This window comes from Podarcis gaigeae (genome assembly GCF_964106915.1).
Source record: "Podarcis gaigeae genome assembly, chromosome: 5".
NCBI lineage: Eukaryota > Metazoa > Chordata > Lepidosauria > Squamata > Lacertidae > Podarcis > Podarcis gaigeae.
Genome location: NC_139681.1, coordinates 67,902,529 through 67,921,944, shown reverse-complemented (window position 1 = coordinate 67,921,944; position 19,416 = coordinate 67,902,529). Strand labels below are relative to the sequence as shown.

Genomic DNA, 19,416 nt, shown 5'->3' with positions numbered 1-19,416 from the left:
TTCTGTGGACAAGGGAAACCTAAATCTTCAGAAAAGTTTTTGATGATGCTTTCATTCTTTTATTTCATTATGATTCTGCTCCTTTATGCATTTAGGCAATTTGTGCAGTTTAGGTATTTGTTGCATTTTATTTTATAGTTTTATTCTTTGTTCTTTATGTAACCCAGTTTTGCACAGAGTATGAAACAGTGTATTAATGATCATGATTAGGGGTTGGGTTCCTCCCCCCCCCCTTTGAAGTATCTGCGTAATGCTGAATGCAATAACTCTGCCACTGCATAGGAACTGTTCGGATTTGGCATTCAAGCACTTACCGTTTGGAAAGTACTCTGAATTATGGCATGGAAAGGGTGTGGTGTGTGGCGAGCCTGAGAGGATCAAATAATGTGGCTCTGGGATATGATGAAGGTAGCATCATTGTTAAGGTATGTGCCTTAGAAAATATTTAACTCTGCTAGATGTCCACTAGTGGAATAATTACTTTGCATGTTTTTATTAAATAATTGGGGTCAGTATAGAGGACACCACTCTTATTTGTAATACTGCATTGGAGACTTAACTGTTGGTTGTCAATGTCAAAAGGTTTTTAAGCAAATTGGTTTATTAGTTACATTGACTATTGTATACATCTACTCTCCTCATGCTTCCTTCCTTGCTAGCTTGGCCGTGAAGAGCCAGCCATGTCAATGGATGCTAATGGCAAGATAATTTGGGCTAAGCATTCAGAAATTCAGCAAGCTAATCTGAAAGCAATGGGGGATGCTGAAATCAAAGACGGAGAGAGACTGCCACTTGCTGTGAAAGATATGGGCAGTTGTGAAATATATCCTCAGACTATTCAGCACAATCCCAATGGGCGGTAAGGGATTTCTTTTTCTGAAGATAAAAACTTAAACCCGTTCATTAATTTTAAATTCTGTTTAGGACCAGAAACATTGTATGTGTGTATCTTTCTGATCATGCTTTTCTGAGTTTTACAAGTCTTACACAACCTTCCTTGCATACTGTAATTTACATTTCTTTTGTTTTTACTACCTTACAGGTTTGTAGTAGTGTGTGGGGATGGTGAATACATCATTTACACAGCTATGGCACTAAGAAACAAAAGTTTTGGTTCTGCTCAAGAGTTTGCATGGGCACATGATTCTTCAGAGTAAGTCCTTTGTTTAATCTTAACATTTTGTTTAATATTATGACGCTTTGTTTTGGAGTATGAACAGCAATCGTCTTTGCATAGCTCTTTGGTCTGCTGTTGTTGTTTTTTTAAATTCAGTATGAAATCTAAAATGTGCAACCAACAGTTTTTGTAGTGGCTGCATCCCAATTCAGTTTATGGCCTAGTTGGAGGCAAGGACACATGGCCTGTGGACTGCATCCAGTTAATTTAAGCCTTATTCCAGCCGTCCTTTCACAGCTGTTTTGGCAAAAGGGGAATAACCTGTCTATACAAGTCTGCAAGAGAACATTGGCAGGATCTATATGGCCAGTGTGCCTAGTATTGACTGCTCCTGGCCTTGTTTGTTAATCTTGCTGAATAAGAGCTTGGTTCTACTGAAATCTTTTGTTTGTGTGCAGGTATGCAATCAGGGAAAGCAACAGCAGTGTCAAGATATTTAAAAACTTCAAAGAGAAGAAGTCTTTTAAACCTGACTTTGGAGCAGAAGGCACGTTATGCATTTTATCATCTGTACCCATCTTAGCTAGTTTTAAACACTGTCCAGAAAGCTTCTAATTTCTTCTGCTTGTGTCCCCTGAAGGCATCTACGGTGGTTTCTTGCTGGGTGTCCGATCTGTCAATGGCCTGGCATTTTACGACTGGGAAAATACAGAATTGATACGCAGAATTGAAATCCAGCCCAAACATGTGAGTTTTGTTCCAATTGCAACTTGCTGATTAATTAAAGCTTACCTTGCAAGGTCAGCTGCTGTTAATTCTGAAACTTTCAGAGTCTTAAAACAGAACTAGTGTGCTCTATCTCTTTTGGTGCCACAATATAGGCTTAATTTGTCTTTATTAAGGCTATTGCATTGTTTTGATGTAGATTTTTTGGTCTGATTCTGGTGAGCTCGTCTGCATAGCCACTGAAGAATCTTTCTTCATTCTGAAGTACCTTTCTGAAAAAGTTGCAACAGCCCAAGAGACACATGAGGGAGTCACTGAAGATGGCATTGAAGATGCCTTTGAGGTAACTACACTTATTGATTAATAGGCTTTTTGGATCTGATTCTGTCTTTTAAACCATTTATACTGCTGTCAAGTAACAGGCTAGCCATGTGATATAAGGAGAATGTGGAAATTGACAAGATGGATTGACTTGGAAAATTAGCTTTGGGACACACACAGTCATTTTAAATAATTTAGATCCTGTTTTCTTTAAGGAAATCAAAGTGGTATACAATAAAAATAAAAACAGTGTAAAATGATATGCAATAGACAATATAATACAATATAACCTGATAGCAACCTAAATACTTATGAGGTCTCTAAAGCCTAATTGAAAAAGAAACAATTTAATTGTTCTCCTAAACATCAGCAGCAAGGGAACCATATTAATATGTTAATAAGGCTTCATGTAAATAAGAATCGTACAGCTGTCTTGATCTGTATAGAGCAGGGCTGGGGATCCTGTGGCCCTCCAGGTGTTGTTGGATCCCAGCTCCTGTCATTCTGACCTTTGGCCATGCTGGCTAAACTTAATGGGAGTTTGGAATCCAAAAATAGCTGGAAGGTCACATTCCTGCTTCATAATATTTTGTTGACAACAAAGTTAGTGAATGAGCTTTGGTCTGCTGGATTTTAAAAGATCATTAGGCTACTTTGTACATATATGTCACATGGAACTTCTTGTACCATATCCCACTACTAAGGGAACTGTGGTGAATAGGGAATTTGAACTTTTGTTAATCTTATCTGTGGTGTAGTAGAAGAGGGTTTTTTGGTGGATTTATATTTTAAGCTGAACTTCCATTAATATGGGACTCTTCATCACCAAGCCTATGGAGTTGACCCATTTATATAACTAAACTCTTTTAATGGACCCAGTGCCTATGGAGAGTTTAGTAAACAAGATTGTCCTAAGCCTAAACACCTTTGTTCCTCCAGGTCCTTGGTGAAATTCAAGAGATTGTGAAAACGGGGTTATGGGTAGGCGACTGTTTTATTTATACCAGTTCTGTGAACAGACTGAACTACTACGTTGGAGGAGAAATCGTCACCATTGCACATTTGGACCGGTGAGTGTTCAGCTATTCATCAGATATAGTTCTAATTGATATGAAATTACCTGTTTATTTGCATATATTTTAAAATTTTCTATATGGAGGTTTTATGATGGCCTATATTTGTAACGCCTAATAAAGGTTTGGCAAAGTAAAATATGAAATTTTTGCTATTAAGTGTAGCATGTTCTACTTTGATAGTTCAATGCACATTGAGCAGAGTTCTGTGGCAAGAAATAATTACTGTGCCAGTGATAGGCAGAAATGTGGTCCTTAAGCAAGAACCTATTTAGAGTGTAAATCTGACTGTGGGATGCTCCAGCAGCATAGCTTTTGTGTTGCCCATGTAACCTGTTTCTTGAAGATTATTTTGTCTTTTAGATATGGCACTAAGTCAGGTGTGGGCTAAACTTTAAGATCACTTACTAAGCTAGGTGTGGCCCTCTAGACATTGTTGAACTACAACTCCTAGCAGCCCTGGCAAGCACAGTCAATGGCCAGGGATGATAGGAGCTGTAGTTCAGCAACATCTGGAGGGCCAAAGTTTCTCTATACTTGTGCTAAGACATAAATTCTTCCTATCCATCACTGCTGTTATCTCCAGTGTGTTACTACTTAAGGAAATGGAAGAGTTTCAGAAATAAAATTCCTTTGAGGTGGGGTTGGTCTCCTCACTGATCTGGAGTTTCTGTACCTCAGCATACTCACAGTTTGATAGAGACTTAGCATATCCTTAGCATATCAGTCCAATTCAAGTGAATTAAATAATTTCCTGATAATTCAGCGTGCAATCTTAAGGACTGTGATGTTGATGGCCAGAGGAGTGCAGGTTAGGATAGTATGTTAATGGCTCTCTTCTGGCCAGCAGGAGTGCTGGGGGTTGTAAGACCATTGCTATTGCCCATGCTAGTAGAAAGCTGCTGCCAGCTGTTGTTCCATCAGCAGTGGAAAGCAAAGCATCCCAGTTGGGTCCTCTCTGCTACACCAGCCAGGATCTGATGCACTAAATATACTGAAGAACCAGCCCACCACCATCTTCCCCAGCCAGTGGAGCTTGGGATGTGGTGGTTCAACTGCCACTTTGCTGTTTGTTGCTCCACATTAGGATTGCTGTGCCAGATGATTTCTCGGACTGAAGTTATTCTAATGAATGCAATCTCTCTCTCCCACCCCCTTTCCTTAAAGGACAATGTATTTACTTGGATATATCCCCAAAGACAACAGACTTTACCTTGGTGACAAAGAACTGAACATAGTGAGTTACTCCTTGCTAGTCTCGGTGCTAGAGTATCAAACTGCCGTGATGAGGAGAGACTTCAGTATGGCTGACAAAGTTCTTCCCACAATTCCAAAGGAACAGAGGACCAGAGTTGCACACTTCCTTGAGAAGCAGGTGAAAACATTTGTCACATTCTATCAAATTAATCTTTGGTCAACAAATATAGATTACAATACTGGAATTGGAAGTGGCTGCAAATTTAATTTGGCAGGGGTGGACATACCTATTAGGCACTTAAATGCTCTTAAATACAAAGTAAATAATCATGGTGTGTGTTTTTGGGCTTGTATAAAAAGGGAGATGTATTTGTGTATCAATTTTTGCTGTGGTTTGCTAAGAAGATTCCTTCACTAATGCCTTTTTTTACTATAATATTCAGGGCTTCAAACAGCAAGCACTCGCAGTATCTACAGACCCAGAACACCGCTTTGAGCTTGCTCTTCAGCTTGGTGAACTTAAGATTGCATATCAGCTTGCAGTGGAAGCAGAGGTATGCCGACACCATTTTAGAAACAAAGGAGGAATTACCAATGGCCATGTTAAGATGCAGAAGAATAGTTTCGTATGAAAGAAATGTTTTGGCTATAAAGGTCCACCTGTAGCAGCAAAACGGAATACCTACATCTGTCCCACCTGCAATAAAACATGTCTCTCCTGTATCAGTCTCTGCAGCCACAGCAGGTGCTGTAACTCTCCAGTGGTTTGACTTTACCCTCGAAGGGGCATTCTTCCATTGTCTCTCGAGACAAATGGATGTCAACATACAGGTGCAAAGTCAACCTGGTTGTTTAGTGTCAAGGCTGAACTGAATTTAATGGAATCTGTGCAAAATATTGATTGCCCACTGAAGTTATAGAATTCCTGATTTTTATATTATTGTAAAGCATTAAACAAGATTATTTGACATGATCTCTGTCTGTCATGCTGAAGCGAGAGCAAGATAGCTTTCCCCAGATTTTGACAGCAGCAAACAGCTTAATTCAAGTGTTTTTTAAAATATATTTTCTGTCTTGCTGCTTATCTGGAGTATCTTGACTAGATTGCTCGAATGATGTTTCAGTGGTATAAGATAGTCCACATGTCTAGGATAGTTTCAAGATCTACCCAGGTTCATAGTTTATGGTTTACAGAGCATAGTTTGAAAATACTGAGGCAGTGAGAAGTTTTCTGTGGGCTAACCAAGAGTTAATTTTTAGAAGAGGCATACCCATAGTTCTTGGGTGTCAAAATAGTGCAATAAGTATCTTCTCTTAAGGCATGACCATGTGCTTTGAATGAAACATTCACTGCAAGTGAGGAACTATAGATGAGAAAGCTGAGATAAAAAAACCTAACTGGGCTAAATTTAGTCTGAATAGGCTTCAGAACAATGCCAAACATGGCTGATGTGGAATTGCTCTCTGTTTACGCAGTCTGAGCAGAAGTGGAAGCAGCTGGCTGAGCTTGCTATCAGTAAATGCCAGTTTGGCCTTGCCCAAGAGTGCCTGCACCATGCGCAAGACTACGGTGGCTTACTGCTGTTGGCCACAGCTTCAGGAAATACCAGCATGGTGAACAAGCTGGCCGAAGGGGCAGAAAAAGATGGGAAGAACAATGTCGCATTTATGAGCTACTTCCTGCAAGGAAAGTAAGTAACAAATAATCTCTCATCTATACTAATCCCCAAACTGAATGCACACACACCCTTGGCAAATTTTTGACGGTGATATCATCATCATCATCATCATTTTATTTTGCTGATGTGGTTTCCTACTGTTGCACTTGACTTGTTCCTACAGAGAACTGCCCCCAAATTGCTTTGGCATTAGTTCTTCTTTGCCAGATTTACAGTGCTTTCTGAATCACTCAGCAGTAGTAATCTTTTTCTGCTGCTGCTGGCTCAGACAGCTGAGTTGTGTTGACTGACAAAAGATCTGACCACTGGTCATTCTGCAGAGCAGCCAAAGGCTAACTGTCTGAGTTAGCAGCTGATCAGAAGAAACCAGGAACCAATGGCAGTAGTGAGTGGGCAGTTTAAAAATTATTATTGTTATTTATAAAAAGTTATTAATAAGTACCTGAAACAGAGGAAGGGGGATGGAAAGCAATAGGGAAAGAAGGTCAATGAAATCCTTTAATTTTGAGAGAGCCAGTATTGGAAAGACAATAAAATGGATCATGACTTAAATGGACACGGGAAAGGGTGTGGGTGCAAGGGAATGGATTCACTTATGAGGGAAGACGAAGATGGAAAGTAAAAACATGCATGTGTGCAGGATCCAACATTGAAAGCTGTTTAAAAAGAAAATCCAGAATTTATCCATTGTCTATGCAATAGAACCTCTCTATGCAAATGTCCTGTATACTCTCAGTCTATTAGTTTTGGTTGTCTTAGATTTGAGGGAAATCTAAGAATGGTCTACAGGAGGTAACAGTGGTGTTAATTATGTTTCCTGCGTTGTTTATAACACAACTATATACCACGAAGAGGCACAGGGAGTATGTCTGGCACAATAGCATCAAAAGCTGCTTGCCAGTGCCAGTATAAGACCTACATACATCATTTTATTTGTATGCCACTTTTCCATAGTTAAAACCATGCTCAAGGCAGCTTACAACATGAAAAAATACATAATTACAAATGTAACAAAAGTAATCATAAAAAATAAATAAAACATCAAAAGGTACACAAGCAAATCAAACTGTTTCCCAACATAAATTGTAATCTAAAACAAAGATAAAATTAATATAAATAACAGCAACACCCCCAAGCCCCTAAACAGTACCCCAGTCCAAGAATCTATTCAAGAGCCTCAGTTTTTGTACTTGGAGTCAGTCAGGGTCTTGCCCTCCCAGTCCAGGTGGAAAAAGGCCTGCAAGGCAGGGAGCAGGTCTTCCAGGACTCACAGCCAAGATGGTATAAGAGAAAACCTGTTTCTTCTAAGTAACCTTAGCAGCTTTATGCCTGATCCTATGTAGTTGCTTCATATGATCAGGGCATTAGACATTCATTAGCCTTTAAAACCACATTGCCAGTAACGTTGAACACGATGGTTTGCTATTAGCATAATCCTCTGATTATTACTATTGTCACATTTGTGTTATACTCCAGTAATGGGTACATTTTAAAAACTAGATTTTACTTCTATTTTTGCTTTATTTAACCAAACCCAAACAAATGAAAATGTGACTTTCTTTAAATGTACCATTGTAGGCTTGACAGTTGTCTTGAGCTGTTGATTAAAACCGGACGCTTGCCAGAAGCTGCTTTCCTAGCACGAACATATTTGCCAAGCCAAGTTTCAAGGTAACTTTGAAGTGTTAGTGTGTGTTTTGTAAAAAACATTTTGCTTATAATGGAGTTGCTTGCAGTGACCATCTGTTCCATCGATAGGGTTGTAAAACTATGGAGAGAAAATCTCTCTAAAGTCAACCAGAAAGCTGCAGAATCGCTTGCCGATCCCACAGAATATGAAAATTTGTTCCCTGGATTAAAGGAAGCTTTTGTTGCTGAAGAATACATCAAGACAACACAAACTGATTTGCGGCCAGCCAATAAATATCCCCTAGTCACTGTAAGTAGATACAAGTTATGAACAGTTTCATATAGAATCTGGCGCGACCTTGAGAATTATTTAGTGTCAACAAAAGTTTCTACTCACATGATATATTCTCTGTCTTTGGTAGCCAAATGAAGAGCGAAACATACTGGAAGAAGCTAAAGGTTTCACACCCAAAATAGGGGAAGCATTGCAGGTCAGTGGTAATGAAATTCTGGAGTAAGAGTTATCTCCACTAAATGTTCAAAATCCTTACTTCCACAGTGTAGACTGTGGCTTTTTATGGACTGTGTTAAAAGAACAAAACTGAGCCATTTAGATTGCCCGTCCTATTTATATTTTACATTTACTTTGGTGATAAGCAATTGCTCTGTAATTGTGTTCTTTTCATACCATGTTACCTTAATATAGAAACCATTATGGATAGCATTGGCACTTAGGCACATGCAGATAATTATGTTGCTGTCAGTTTTCCTGATTTCTGTGTCTGAATAAATTGGTTGTCTGCCTGAACATTGCTGCATTTCTTCCCATCACAGTTGCTTTCAGCACTTTGAAATAGCCCTGAGCAACAGCTCTAAAATTCTTAGTTTTCTTTTTATTATTTATCGCTTTATGAGGCCATCCACATATACTTCACAACATCTAAGAAGATTGTCCTTCTAGACTAAATTTTGAGAGCAAGGGAAAAGGAAGGGTAGTAAGAAAGGAATGGCGAGCAAATGTTGCACATTCCAGGAATGAGAGACCTGGTTCATGTCACAATAAACTAGTTTCCTCTAATGAGAATTCTCAGGCTTGAATGCTCTGCTCCAACAACCTGATAGAAGTTTAAAGCTTTTGATCAGTTTTGAACATTTTGCAGTTTTCCATTACATCTAACTATGTTCAACTGTGGTTAGTTCCAACCAAAGTTAATTCAAATAAACTAGGATCTGAAACTAGCTTTGAGATCCTGGTATGTTAACTGTGGTTAGGACAAAGCTGTACCTGTTTAAATATAACCAGACATTTTAAGCTTCCTTCCCTATTGAGTGTGTGTTAGAAAGATGGGTAGCTCACTAGAGTTTATTTTTGTCACAACCAGGTCATTATTTGGTATGTCATCTGAACAGGGCGAGTGTCAATTAGATCAGGAGTTCTAAGGGCAATAGGTAAGATTGTAGGAACAATGTCTTAATGGAATAAAACGGTACATAGTCTTTCCATATGTTGCCTTCTCTCGAATTTGCTTTTGTGTAGGGCTAATATTACACGCTTTCTTGCTGAATCCGTTTCTTTGGGTTATGCAACCTAAGAACGGGATCCAGTTTTTCCTTATATGAGCATTATCAAATATTTAAATATTTCCTTTTTCGTCATAAGGATTCAGAAGAGGAAGAACTAGTTCCTCAGCCTGTGATAGTGCCTCCGGTTGCAGGGAAGGACCCAATTGAAACAATAAAAGATGAAAAGGTAAAAGCTCAAGTGCACCATGAAAAATCCTAAAGCTGGGAAGGTTCTAATCCGAGGAGCAATCCTTATATCTCTTGTTCCAAACTGTCATTGGAAGTTTCAAAATTAGACTTTTTCTACAGGCTATACAGAATAAGAGTAAGTCAGCAGAGCATTAGATTCAAGACTGGCGATAGCAAATCTCCCTCCATGTAATAAACTGGCACATGAGGTTAAGCTTGGTTTAGTTACTTTTGCAATGTACGAACATTAAATGCAGATCATTTGGGGAGTGAGACAATCTAGAATTCTACCATTACATTTCCATTCTGCATAAAACAATTCAGTGACAAGCTAACTCCATTCTGCAATTTCCTCCACTTTGCTCACTTTCCTATGTTACATTTTCCTTTGAGATCAGATTTGTACTTGAGAGCTCTTGAGAAAATAACACTTTCACCAGAGTGTAGCTAAATGTTAATCTGATCTCTTTAGGAAAGTTTGCTATTGGATTGATTTCCTCTTAATTTAATATAGAAACTTAGTAGTTGTTTACATTTCTGATCAGTACATCACAGTACATTCTTACTGCATGCTCTTGGCTGCAATCAGATTTTGTTTAGGATGGGTGATCTTAACTTGGGCACATGAAGCTTGTTTGCAGAGTGTGTGCTAAAAAGAATGCTTCCTTCAACTGTCTCCCACATATCCCTAATGTGTTTATACACCATGATCAAGTTGGACTGCAAAACTGAACGTTCCCTCTTTCCAGCAAGATAGGTATTTATGATATCCAAGATTAGTCATATTCCCAGTAGATCCATTGAAGTCAGTGGACTTAAGTCATGCCCAGAGTATGACTAGTGTTGGATATTGCCCCTTATCTTGTCATCTAAAAGCCATAGGTTTCAGGCTTGAACCTAGCTGCATAAAAACTTGAATTATTCCATTCAGCTTCTTAGGTTTTGGTTCTTTAGGACAGAATCCAGTGTTGCACCAAGTAGGTTTCCAGTTGTGCCACAGGACTTGCATTCCTCTCCTCCTCCCCCATTTCTGCTCCAGAGTCCTGAAGCAGATTGAAAGTGTGTAGGAGACAGTGAAGTCCCATTGTGCGAGCAGAAGTCCATTCTCATATGTGACAGCAGTGGATGCAACCTTAAAGTCGTTCTATCAGCACGCAAACCTACTTCTCAAGGAAGTCCTTATTCAGATGCAGCTCATTGTCAATGTGTCACAGAGATTGTGACTATCCTAACAGAACACAGGGTATCTTTGATAAAACCAATCTTGCCAATAGCCTCGTTTTAATCTTGCTGCTGACTTGCTGTACTGTACCAAACCCTGCCCCATCCTTATCTCTACTGCCTAAGTAAACTTGCTTCTGCTTGTGGAATGTGTAATATTAATGTAAATACTGTCCCATTATACAGCCTCTAAAACTTCCTTAATCGCCATTGCTCAGAGTGTAGTGGCCCTGTTTGGATAAGTGTTCTAGGTTTCACAATTCTTTATGAAGTCAGAAACAAGTTATTCATCCTCTTCCTTCAACATACAGATTGTACATTGGTTTAAATCAGAGTTGCTTATTATACCCAAATTTTGGGGCTGTGTTTTATAATAAGCAAATATATATAGCAGGCCCATAGTTGTTTAGGATGGTGGTAGCAGGATAGTCCAGTATCACACTAAAGTTGGAGCATTTCAACTTGCAGAAATAAAATAAGTAGTTCCCAGTAAGTAGTTCTTTAGCAATGATAGATGCATGGTATTTAGTAAGCCATTTTCTTCTATGTACTTCCTGCCACAGGCATTATTGGAGCTGGATGAAGACTTGGATAACTTAGACCTGGAGGATATTGATACTACCGATATTAATTTGGATGAAGAGATGTCTGACTGATTTTTTTTTTTTAAATGACCAAATTTCTTACAAATTTCTTTCTCTAAACTTCATTTACTGCAGTCTTCATGGTGGAAAGAAGCTTGGTTTTTAAATGCAAGCTGGATCAAGTAAGTAGGGTTAGATCTGTGAAACGCATTGCAGTATCTATTTTTGTTGTGTAGAACTCCTTAGATACTATGCCAAGCTCTTGTCACATGAAGACCATGCCTTGTAATAAATGTCTTTTAAAATGTAGTTTCCCTTTTAATGTTTTGATTACTAAGCCTTGTACCCACAAAACTACTCGATATGACAAATTCTCTGAATTTCTGTTAATCAAAACAGGCCAACTGTGCTTTAAAAGCTAACTAAAGCTACTTCCCATACACTATACAGCAAAAAGTATTTTATTCAGAATTCTATATACATTTTACACCACCCTTCCACTCACAAACATCATATTAAGTGGATTGGTAAGTTCTTTATGAAGCTGCAGACCTAGGCGTAGTTGCTTGATAAGACTGGAGTGCAAGTTCAATGTATCCAGCTCTCTGTGATTCTGTCTTCACAAAAACCTGTACAAAAATGTAAATGATAATAATTAGGTAGCCAGCAAGCTTTTGGCTGTGTTACTGGCGTTGGGGTCCAGCAGGTAACCTCAAAATGACAAAACTAGCCTACTGTTTTAAATTACATTTTGTGAAATGGAGGATACAGGTTATGAAGTTAAAAGCTGCGCAGTCTCTAGTCCATATAGGAATTATTTAACACTGAATAAAGATAAGTTCAGCTCCATGAAATGTTGGCCTTTCAACAAACTGTTCCATGGATGAATTGCTTCCACAAAACTGTACAATATTTCTTGTCCCAAAACTCCAAAAAAGGAAAATCGCTGTGATAAGTACCTATCACATGAAAAGAGGCCGATATAAAAGATTTGTATACCTTAATTAAATCTAGTCCTTGGATGTCATATTCGTGTGCTTCTTTCGCTGACTGGCAATCAGGATGGAGCATGTGATACAAAGTAACTAAGCTTACTGCGTCCTCGATTCTGAAATACAGAGGTTATTCAAGACTTAATTGCTTTTCTAGGAACCATCACAGTTAGTACTCCACACAAACACATTAAACTGGAACTAGCTTGTTGTTTTATTAAATTCACTAGCTAAAAGAACTAAGTTTTGAGGAATTACTAACAGATGTAAGCCACCACTATGAGCAAATATCTTCAAAGAGGTGGGTTTCCGATCTCAGCTTCACCCTTGCCACCTGTGCAGGTAGTGTCTCCATTTGGGTTCAGACCCATATAGGAGCCATTCCAGCAGTAAGGATTATATCGTAGAAAGACCTCTCCAACACACCTCCTGCTCTGGGCGTTCTGTAGTCACACACGTACCTTTACAATATAAATCACCCCCTTTCAATATTGGGTTACCTCCCAACACCACTAGAGTTTAATGCCTTTGTAAAACTATCCAGCATCACTGATGAACATGTATTGGAGAAGTCTTACTTTCCACCAAGTTTAAAGGGATTATTCCAAAGGACTGCAGCTTCACAGGAAAATCCAATCTTGTCCTTACCCTGACACTCGAATCACGTTCTGCAGCCTTACTCAAACTGAATTGATTCCTGGATGACACCAAAATCTGTTTCGGATGAGTAAATAATAATAAAATGTGTGTGGGGGGGGGATTATTCTTGTTTTAATTATGTATTTTCTCTTTTTTTCTCTTGTATTTTTATGTTGTGAACCACTCTGAGATGTATGGAGTAGTATATAAAGGGTGGTATACAAGTTTAATAAATAATAAATGGAACTTAATTATCCTACCCATACAGGTGGAAATGAAAATAAGCAGTAGCTGCAGGAATTGCTAGCTAGGCATAGTCTATTATTGACAGGAAACACTATTAAACTGGTGTCTCATAGCAAACTTTTTAAAAGTATGTTAATGATCGCTAAGAACCCAGCCTACAGTTCCTGAATAAAAGTCAGCCAGTGCTTTGATCCTGAACACATGCTTACAAGTGCAACTAATCTCAGCAGACAGGCTGCTTAAATATGAACTTTTAAATTCTATATTGCCATGAAGAACCTAGATAACTCTACAGTGGTGCCCCGCAAGACGAATGCCTCCCAAGACGAAACGGTTTTCCGTTTGCGAGTTGCTTCGCAAGACGAATTTCCCTATGGGCTTGCTTCGCAAGAAGAAAGCCCATAGGGAAATCTCCGGGGACCTCTTTTAAATGCTGGCGGTGGGGAGCAAAGCCTTCCCCCCCCCCCTCCGGCCTTCAGAAGAGGTCCAGGAAGGCCGGCGGGGGCCGAAAGGCTTTGCTCCCCACCGCCAGCATTTTAAAAGCGGTCCGGGATAGCAGGGAAGCGGTTCCCGCTATCCCGGACAGCTTTTGAAGGCAGACAGGGGGGAGCAAAAACTTTTGCCCCCCGCCGGCCTTCAGAAGAGGTCCTGGACCTCTTCTGAAGGCCGGCGGGGGGCAAAAGTCTTTGCTCCCCCCTGCCTGCCTTCCCGGGAGAGCGGAGAAACGCCAGCATTTTAAAAGCGGTCTGGGATAGCAGGGAAGCGGTTCCCGCTATCCCGGACTGCTTTTGAAGGCAGGCAGGGGAGGTCCTGGACCTCTTCTGAAGGCTGGCGGGGGGCGAAAGCTCCCCCCCGCCTGCCTTCCCGGGGGCTTTAAAATCGCCCCGGGACAGATTTAAAAATGCTGGCGGGTGGCAACGCTGGCGCCCGCCAGCATTTTAAAAAACCCCGGGACAGCGGAGAAGTCCTCTGCTGTCCCGGGGTTTTTTAAAATGCTGGGGGTGGGAAGAAAAGCCCTTGTCCCCCCCTGCCTTCAGAAGAGGTCGGGGGACAGACTGTCCCCGGACCTGGTCTGAAGGCGGTTTCCATAGGAACGCATTGATTGATTTTCAATGCATTCCTATGGGAAACCGTGCTTCGCAAGACGAAAAACTCGCAAGACGAAAAAACTTGCGGAACAAATTAATTTTGTCTTGCAAGGCACCACTGTAACTCAATAAACAGCACTTACAAATCTCTTTGGAGCATGTCTATCAGCAATCCATCAATCCTCTTTCTGTTTGTAAAGTACCACACCATTGCTCCAAAGTGTCTTGTTGAACGCAGCAGATCATATTTTCCATGTTTCTCAATATCATCATACGTCCGCTGATGAACCTGTGCAGAAGTTGAAACATAATAATGCTTAAATGTAATAGCTTCCTGAGTAAGTTTCCGGAATAAGTGTATGTAGCAAAAACAACAAAGACTTGGGGCACCTTAAAGACTAAACAAATGTAGCATTACCTTTCATGGACAAGTCCACTTCATCTGCATGTAGTGTTATCCTGAGTTGCAGGTATACACACAACCAACTTACAGGGTCAAGTAAGAAGGGGGTTGTAAACAGTGGTGTCAAAGGGATAACAACTTTGAGGAATGATACCATCTGGCATATAGGATAACACTTTGGTCAGCTGCAGCCCATGAAAGTTTATGCCATAATAAATTTGTTTAATGTGCAAAAAGTTAAGACTGTTACAACAAAAACATGACTACCCCTTTGGAAACAGCAGCTGTCTCAACCCCACACTCCCTGCCCAAATGTTGGCAACTCACTCTGATATAGTCAGGTGAATCTGGCTCAAACTGTACAAGGCAACGATCAAGGAGTTCTTCATGGCGGTCTTGAAGAAACGTCGTCTAGAACAATAGTAACAAGAATGAAATATACATGAAGCATCCTGCATCAAAAAAACCAGACTCAATAACAGTAATAGTCCAGGTCTAAACAATGGCAATAATTTAGGGTTCTCATCCGACAGCAGTTGCAAAAATGTTTTGGGTCCGTTCTTTAATAGATTCTATCAAGATTACCAGCACTGTCAAAGATCTGGATCTCAAAGTAGTTTTATCAGCTTCATTTTCATTGGATTTTTATACTATAGTGGATTGTTATACTACACCACTTACATGAGGACTCTGTTCTGGGGGTCCATGGGCAAAAACAAAATAGTGCATAGTGCCCCCACTAAAAGATGGGAGGGCTGCTTACTGGGGTCTGTGAAGGTTGCAGGTCTCGGGGCCCTCCTGTGACCTTCCCAGACCCCAGTAAGCGATGAGGCACCTTCCTTACCAGCCTCTGAGTCCTCCCACCTTCCCATAGACTGCAAAGGATAGGATATGTTTCCTCATCCCATCCTGGTATAATTAAACTGCAGTTTTCTCTAAAAAACAAAACTGAGCATGGTAGTCTATTACTGTATTCTTAAATGCAACTTCAAAATGTGCTTTAAGATTCTGGGAAGTAAAACTCATTAAACGAGTTTTGGACATAATAGCAAACTGCAGGTTAATTATACCAGGAAATAAGTGCCCAGACAGGAAGGAAACCAGAAGACAGTGAGAATGGAGTGTGTATTTTCACTGCTCATTCCCAGCTTTTAAACTATGGTTTCGCAAACAGAGAACTGAGTTTCCAAATGGGCCATATAGCCTAAGGATAATTTAGAAATCATGAAGAAGGATACTGGTAAGGAAGTTGAGACAATGGCAAAGGTGCAGTAGGCCAAATATATTTGTCTCATATTGCTCACATGAGTAAGATTAATTGCTTTGCACAAGGCTGAATACTAGCTTTTACCATAAGGTTTTCTTCTTTGAATAGAACTGGAGGAATAATTTTGCGCCCTTCTTTTGGGAAGTATATTTGTATCATTCTGTCCCGTTCCTCCCAAGTGGCCTTGCGTAATGTTCCATTTGTTTCTCGAACTACAATAAAGCGTTCCTGAAATTGAAAAGAGAAGTAAGCTGCACTTGTAGTCATCTGTTCCATGTCTCTTTACTATAAGATATGGAACAATGCAAACTTAAAAGGCCAATTGTTTTTCAGTAACTTCCTATCAAGATATTTGAAAAAGTAAATTGTATGATGTCTTCTTCACAGTGAAAACAGAACATGCTTGTTCAGCTTACCTGAAGCTGATGTTACTGCTGCTTGGAAGGGATTTAAAGACCAAAAAGCTAGGAGTATGGGAGTTACCTTACTAGTTCAGTTCTGCTAATCCAACTGTTCTCTCAACAACAGTCAGCCAATAGTCTCAAGAAAGCTCACAGGCTAGTCAGAACACAAAATATTGCCACCTGGAAAATCATTCTCTTTAGTTTCATTTAGCTATTATACCCAGTACCCCTTTATTGCCATATCCTGCGTGAATTTGAGGCACAGCATCTTGTAGCAATGAATTCTATAGGTTCAAGTGTAAACTTAATTCCAATAGAAAGAATATAGTAAAGGAGACAAGAGCCCTGTTCAGTCATCCAAAAGAAAATGATTCAGGCCTCTGTTGACCCCATGGGAAGTATCTTGAGGGACAACTGGGATCAGATAGGGCACAAGTTCTTAAACTTGTGGTCTGCAATCTCTACTGTGATAGCCTGTGAAAAGGCTAACATCAGCATACTTCAAAATGAAGCAGCAGGATGGATGCTGCACCTGATCTGAGAATAAAGCTGACAAACATTACAATTTCACATATCTTTGCTCACAAAAACAGGCCCATCTATCCTATTAAAAAGGCCAGACTGAAGTTATTAAAATGTGAGCTTTGTGCTTGGATTTGTAGAACAAAAAACAAATTTATGATGTGGTCTGTCAAGACTCAGCCAATATTCAAGTGGTCCAGGGAGAAAAAGTGTTTTTTTCAGAAGCATCAAGTACTACTTTACAAGAGGGTATAGGCCAGCCCAAGAATATAGTGTCACAACACGCCATGAGCAAAAAGCTCTCTGTGTCCAAGGATGGCAAAGTTCTTCCTTTCTTCAAATCCATCAATGGTATTTTTTTTAAAAGCAAAAAACCAGACCCAGCTATCTATCCTAAAACTGCATATCCTGATTCCAGAAGCAGCTGCTGTTGTGATCCTGTGTATACAATAAAACAGTGCATTTCCTTGTAGATTACAGTGTCTATTAGTGTAACTGCAAAGTGGGTAAAATTCATTGATATTTTTACAAGGTAGCTAACAGACTCACACGGTGAGGGGTGCTGTATGCTAGGTCAGTAAATACATATTTATAAGGTTCTATTCCATCCAGAATCTTGTCTTCTGCTAATACATCATTAATTGGCTCCCGCTCACTTAATACAGGAGGCATTTTGAGCCTCTCTTTAGCCTTCTCAACAGCAGCTTTTGTGGCCTAAAAGAAAGAAGTGAGTAATTAATTGCACAGAAAATGTCATATTGGAAAATCATCTAACATAAAAAATGTGTGAATATTTGATAGATATAGGTTTTTGAAGGACGGGGAGAAATGGTTTAGCCATGCAAAAATATGCAAATTGAAATGGTGACAATTAAACCCAAAGGTTTCAGATATTTTTGCATGTCTTACTACAATTTTTTACACCAAAATTATTATTTGTTGTCATTTCATTGGCAAAACATGTTAGCATTTGATAATTGTTCAAAAATACTAATAAAAACATAAGTGACAAATGAAAGAGCAGATACATTTTTTTTTACAAGCTGCACCTACTATTATTGATCTGAGTTCATGGAAATACTTATTTACATGCCCCATAACTAAGTGCCTGGGATATTAAAGAGTTGTGACCACATTAGCATACTTCAAGTTACATTTCATCAATTTTCATGTACTTGATTGCCATCTGGATCAAAATGAGACAGAGAGATTTTTTTCCTGCTGTACAGGGCTACTCTGAATCAGTTACTGTTTACAACATTTCAACATTCATGCTCATTATTACCACTGCATAAACAATACATTTCTCAAGGTATATTATATGGTCGTTGTATTGCTCTGAATAATTTAAATTATTTTTAATGTTTTTTCGCAACTACCTTGGTATGTTAGAACCACAACATATACATCTTAACAAATATATTCATATCTTAAACCCATATATATTATTTCTTGAACAGTGGCAATATACCTCCTCCAGCTGCGCTTCTGTCATGAGCTTGTATGTCGGGGGGTTGAGTTCTTGTTTTACTGGCTTAAAGACTTTCTGCAAATTCAGTCCTGTCATCTGGAAGAGTAAGTTCTGAACTTTTTCATCCGTAAAAGAAGGTTTTGGAACATCAGATTTCTTCTCCCCTGAAAAACAAGTGGTTGGTCTAGCACAGAGCTTTCCAAACTGTGTTAGTGCGTCAGCTGCAGTGTGTTGTATGATATCTCTTATAAGGGGTTAGCTCAACCTCTGGTTTGCTAGTAAAACTAAATTACTGCACTGCGGAATAATGCATGTCCAAAAAGTGCATCTCCAACGTGAAAAGTTCAGAAAGCTCTGGTCTTGCAGGAAAGCAACAGCTCAAATACTGTTTTAAAAATGCAGTTTTGAGAAGTGAGACTTTAACGATACTAAGGTGCCAGCTGTAATTTAGGCATGACCTATGCATGTTTTATCTTAGAGTCCCATTAAACACATGGGGACTAACTTTTGGTTGCAATATTGGATGTTTTACAAAAAAGACTTAGGCTGCAACCCTAACGTCCTGGCCAGAGCCCTGCCACTTTAGTGGGCTAGTGTAGGGAGGGTGGGAGAGGCGCACAGGGTGGGGTGGGGGAAGAGATGCTTCTTTCACTGCACAAAGAAGATGCCTGGATCAGGCCCAGCAGATCGGTGCCAGCCCAGCCCCTTCCCCTAAGCGTCCCATTTATTGGGGTGGGGTCGTTAACCGGCAAAAGCCAGCAGCAGCAGCAGCAAGTTCCGCCTGCCCACCTGCTTCCTTGGTTAGCCCTTGAGCCCCAACCAGGTGAGCCATTTCCACAGGAGGCGCTTTCAAACGCGGCGTCGCCTCACGCGCCCAACGTGGGGGGCAGCCTGTCCGCCTGCATCCGACCCCGAGGGAAAGACTCACCCGCCTCCGGGCCTTGGCAGAGGCCCCGGCATACCCACGCGGCGCGGCGTCCCTGCGCCCGCTGCCTCAGGAGCAGCGAAGCCACGGCGACCCTCCGGCCCCGCAAGCACCCAGACGCTCCTAGCGCAGCCATGGCGCGGCGACCCGGAACTTGTCC

General features: G+C 40.1%; 2 protein-coding genes across 2 annotated transcripts in view; one reads left to right on the top strand and one right to left on the bottom strand.

Moving 5' to 3' along the window:
- The window catches only part of COPB2 (COPI coat complex subunit beta 2), a 21,898-nt gene extending 9,572 nt beyond the window's left edge, over nt 1-12,326 (top strand). The window contains exons 8-22 of the mRNA XM_083742082.1: nt 283-425; nt 660-859; nt 1,043-1,153; nt 1,576-1,664; nt 1,758-1,864; nt 2,043-2,186; nt 3,104-3,234; nt 4,405-4,612; nt 4,878-4,988; nt 5,911-6,125; nt 7,692-7,784; nt 7,872-8,052; nt 8,165-8,233; nt 9,403-9,492; nt 11,279-12,326. Coding sequence (XP_083598208.1) covers nt 283-425; nt 660-859; nt 1,043-1,153; nt 1,576-1,664; nt 1,758-1,864; nt 2,043-2,186; nt 3,104-3,234; nt 4,405-4,612; nt 4,878-4,988; nt 5,911-6,125; nt 7,692-7,784; nt 7,872-8,052; nt 8,165-8,233; nt 9,403-9,492; nt 11,279-11,371 — 1,985 coding nt within the window. The 3' untranslated portion in view covers nt 11,372-12,326. The remainder of the gene's footprint in view (nt 1-282; nt 426-659; nt 860-1,042; nt 1,154-1,575; nt 1,665-1,757; nt 1,865-2,042; nt 2,187-3,103; nt 3,235-4,404; nt 4,613-4,877; nt 4,989-5,910; nt 6,126-7,691; nt 7,785-7,871; nt 8,053-8,164; nt 8,234-9,402; nt 9,493-11,278) is intronic.
- On the bottom strand, nt 11,745-19,416 carry MRPS22 (mitochondrial ribosomal protein S22). The gene is made up of 8 exons (XM_083742147.1): nt 19,260-19,416; nt 18,332-18,495; nt 17,410-17,574; nt 16,019-16,162; nt 14,995-15,078; nt 14,408-14,553; nt 12,299-12,407; nt 11,745-11,928 (listed from the first exon to the last, which is right to left on the bottom strand). The coding sequence occupies exons 1-8, from the start codon at nt 19,390-19,392 to the stop codon at nt 11,836-11,838; spliced, it is 1,038 nt and encodes a 345-aa protein (XP_083598273.1). The 5' UTR covers nt 19,393-19,416; the 3' UTR covers nt 11,745-11,835.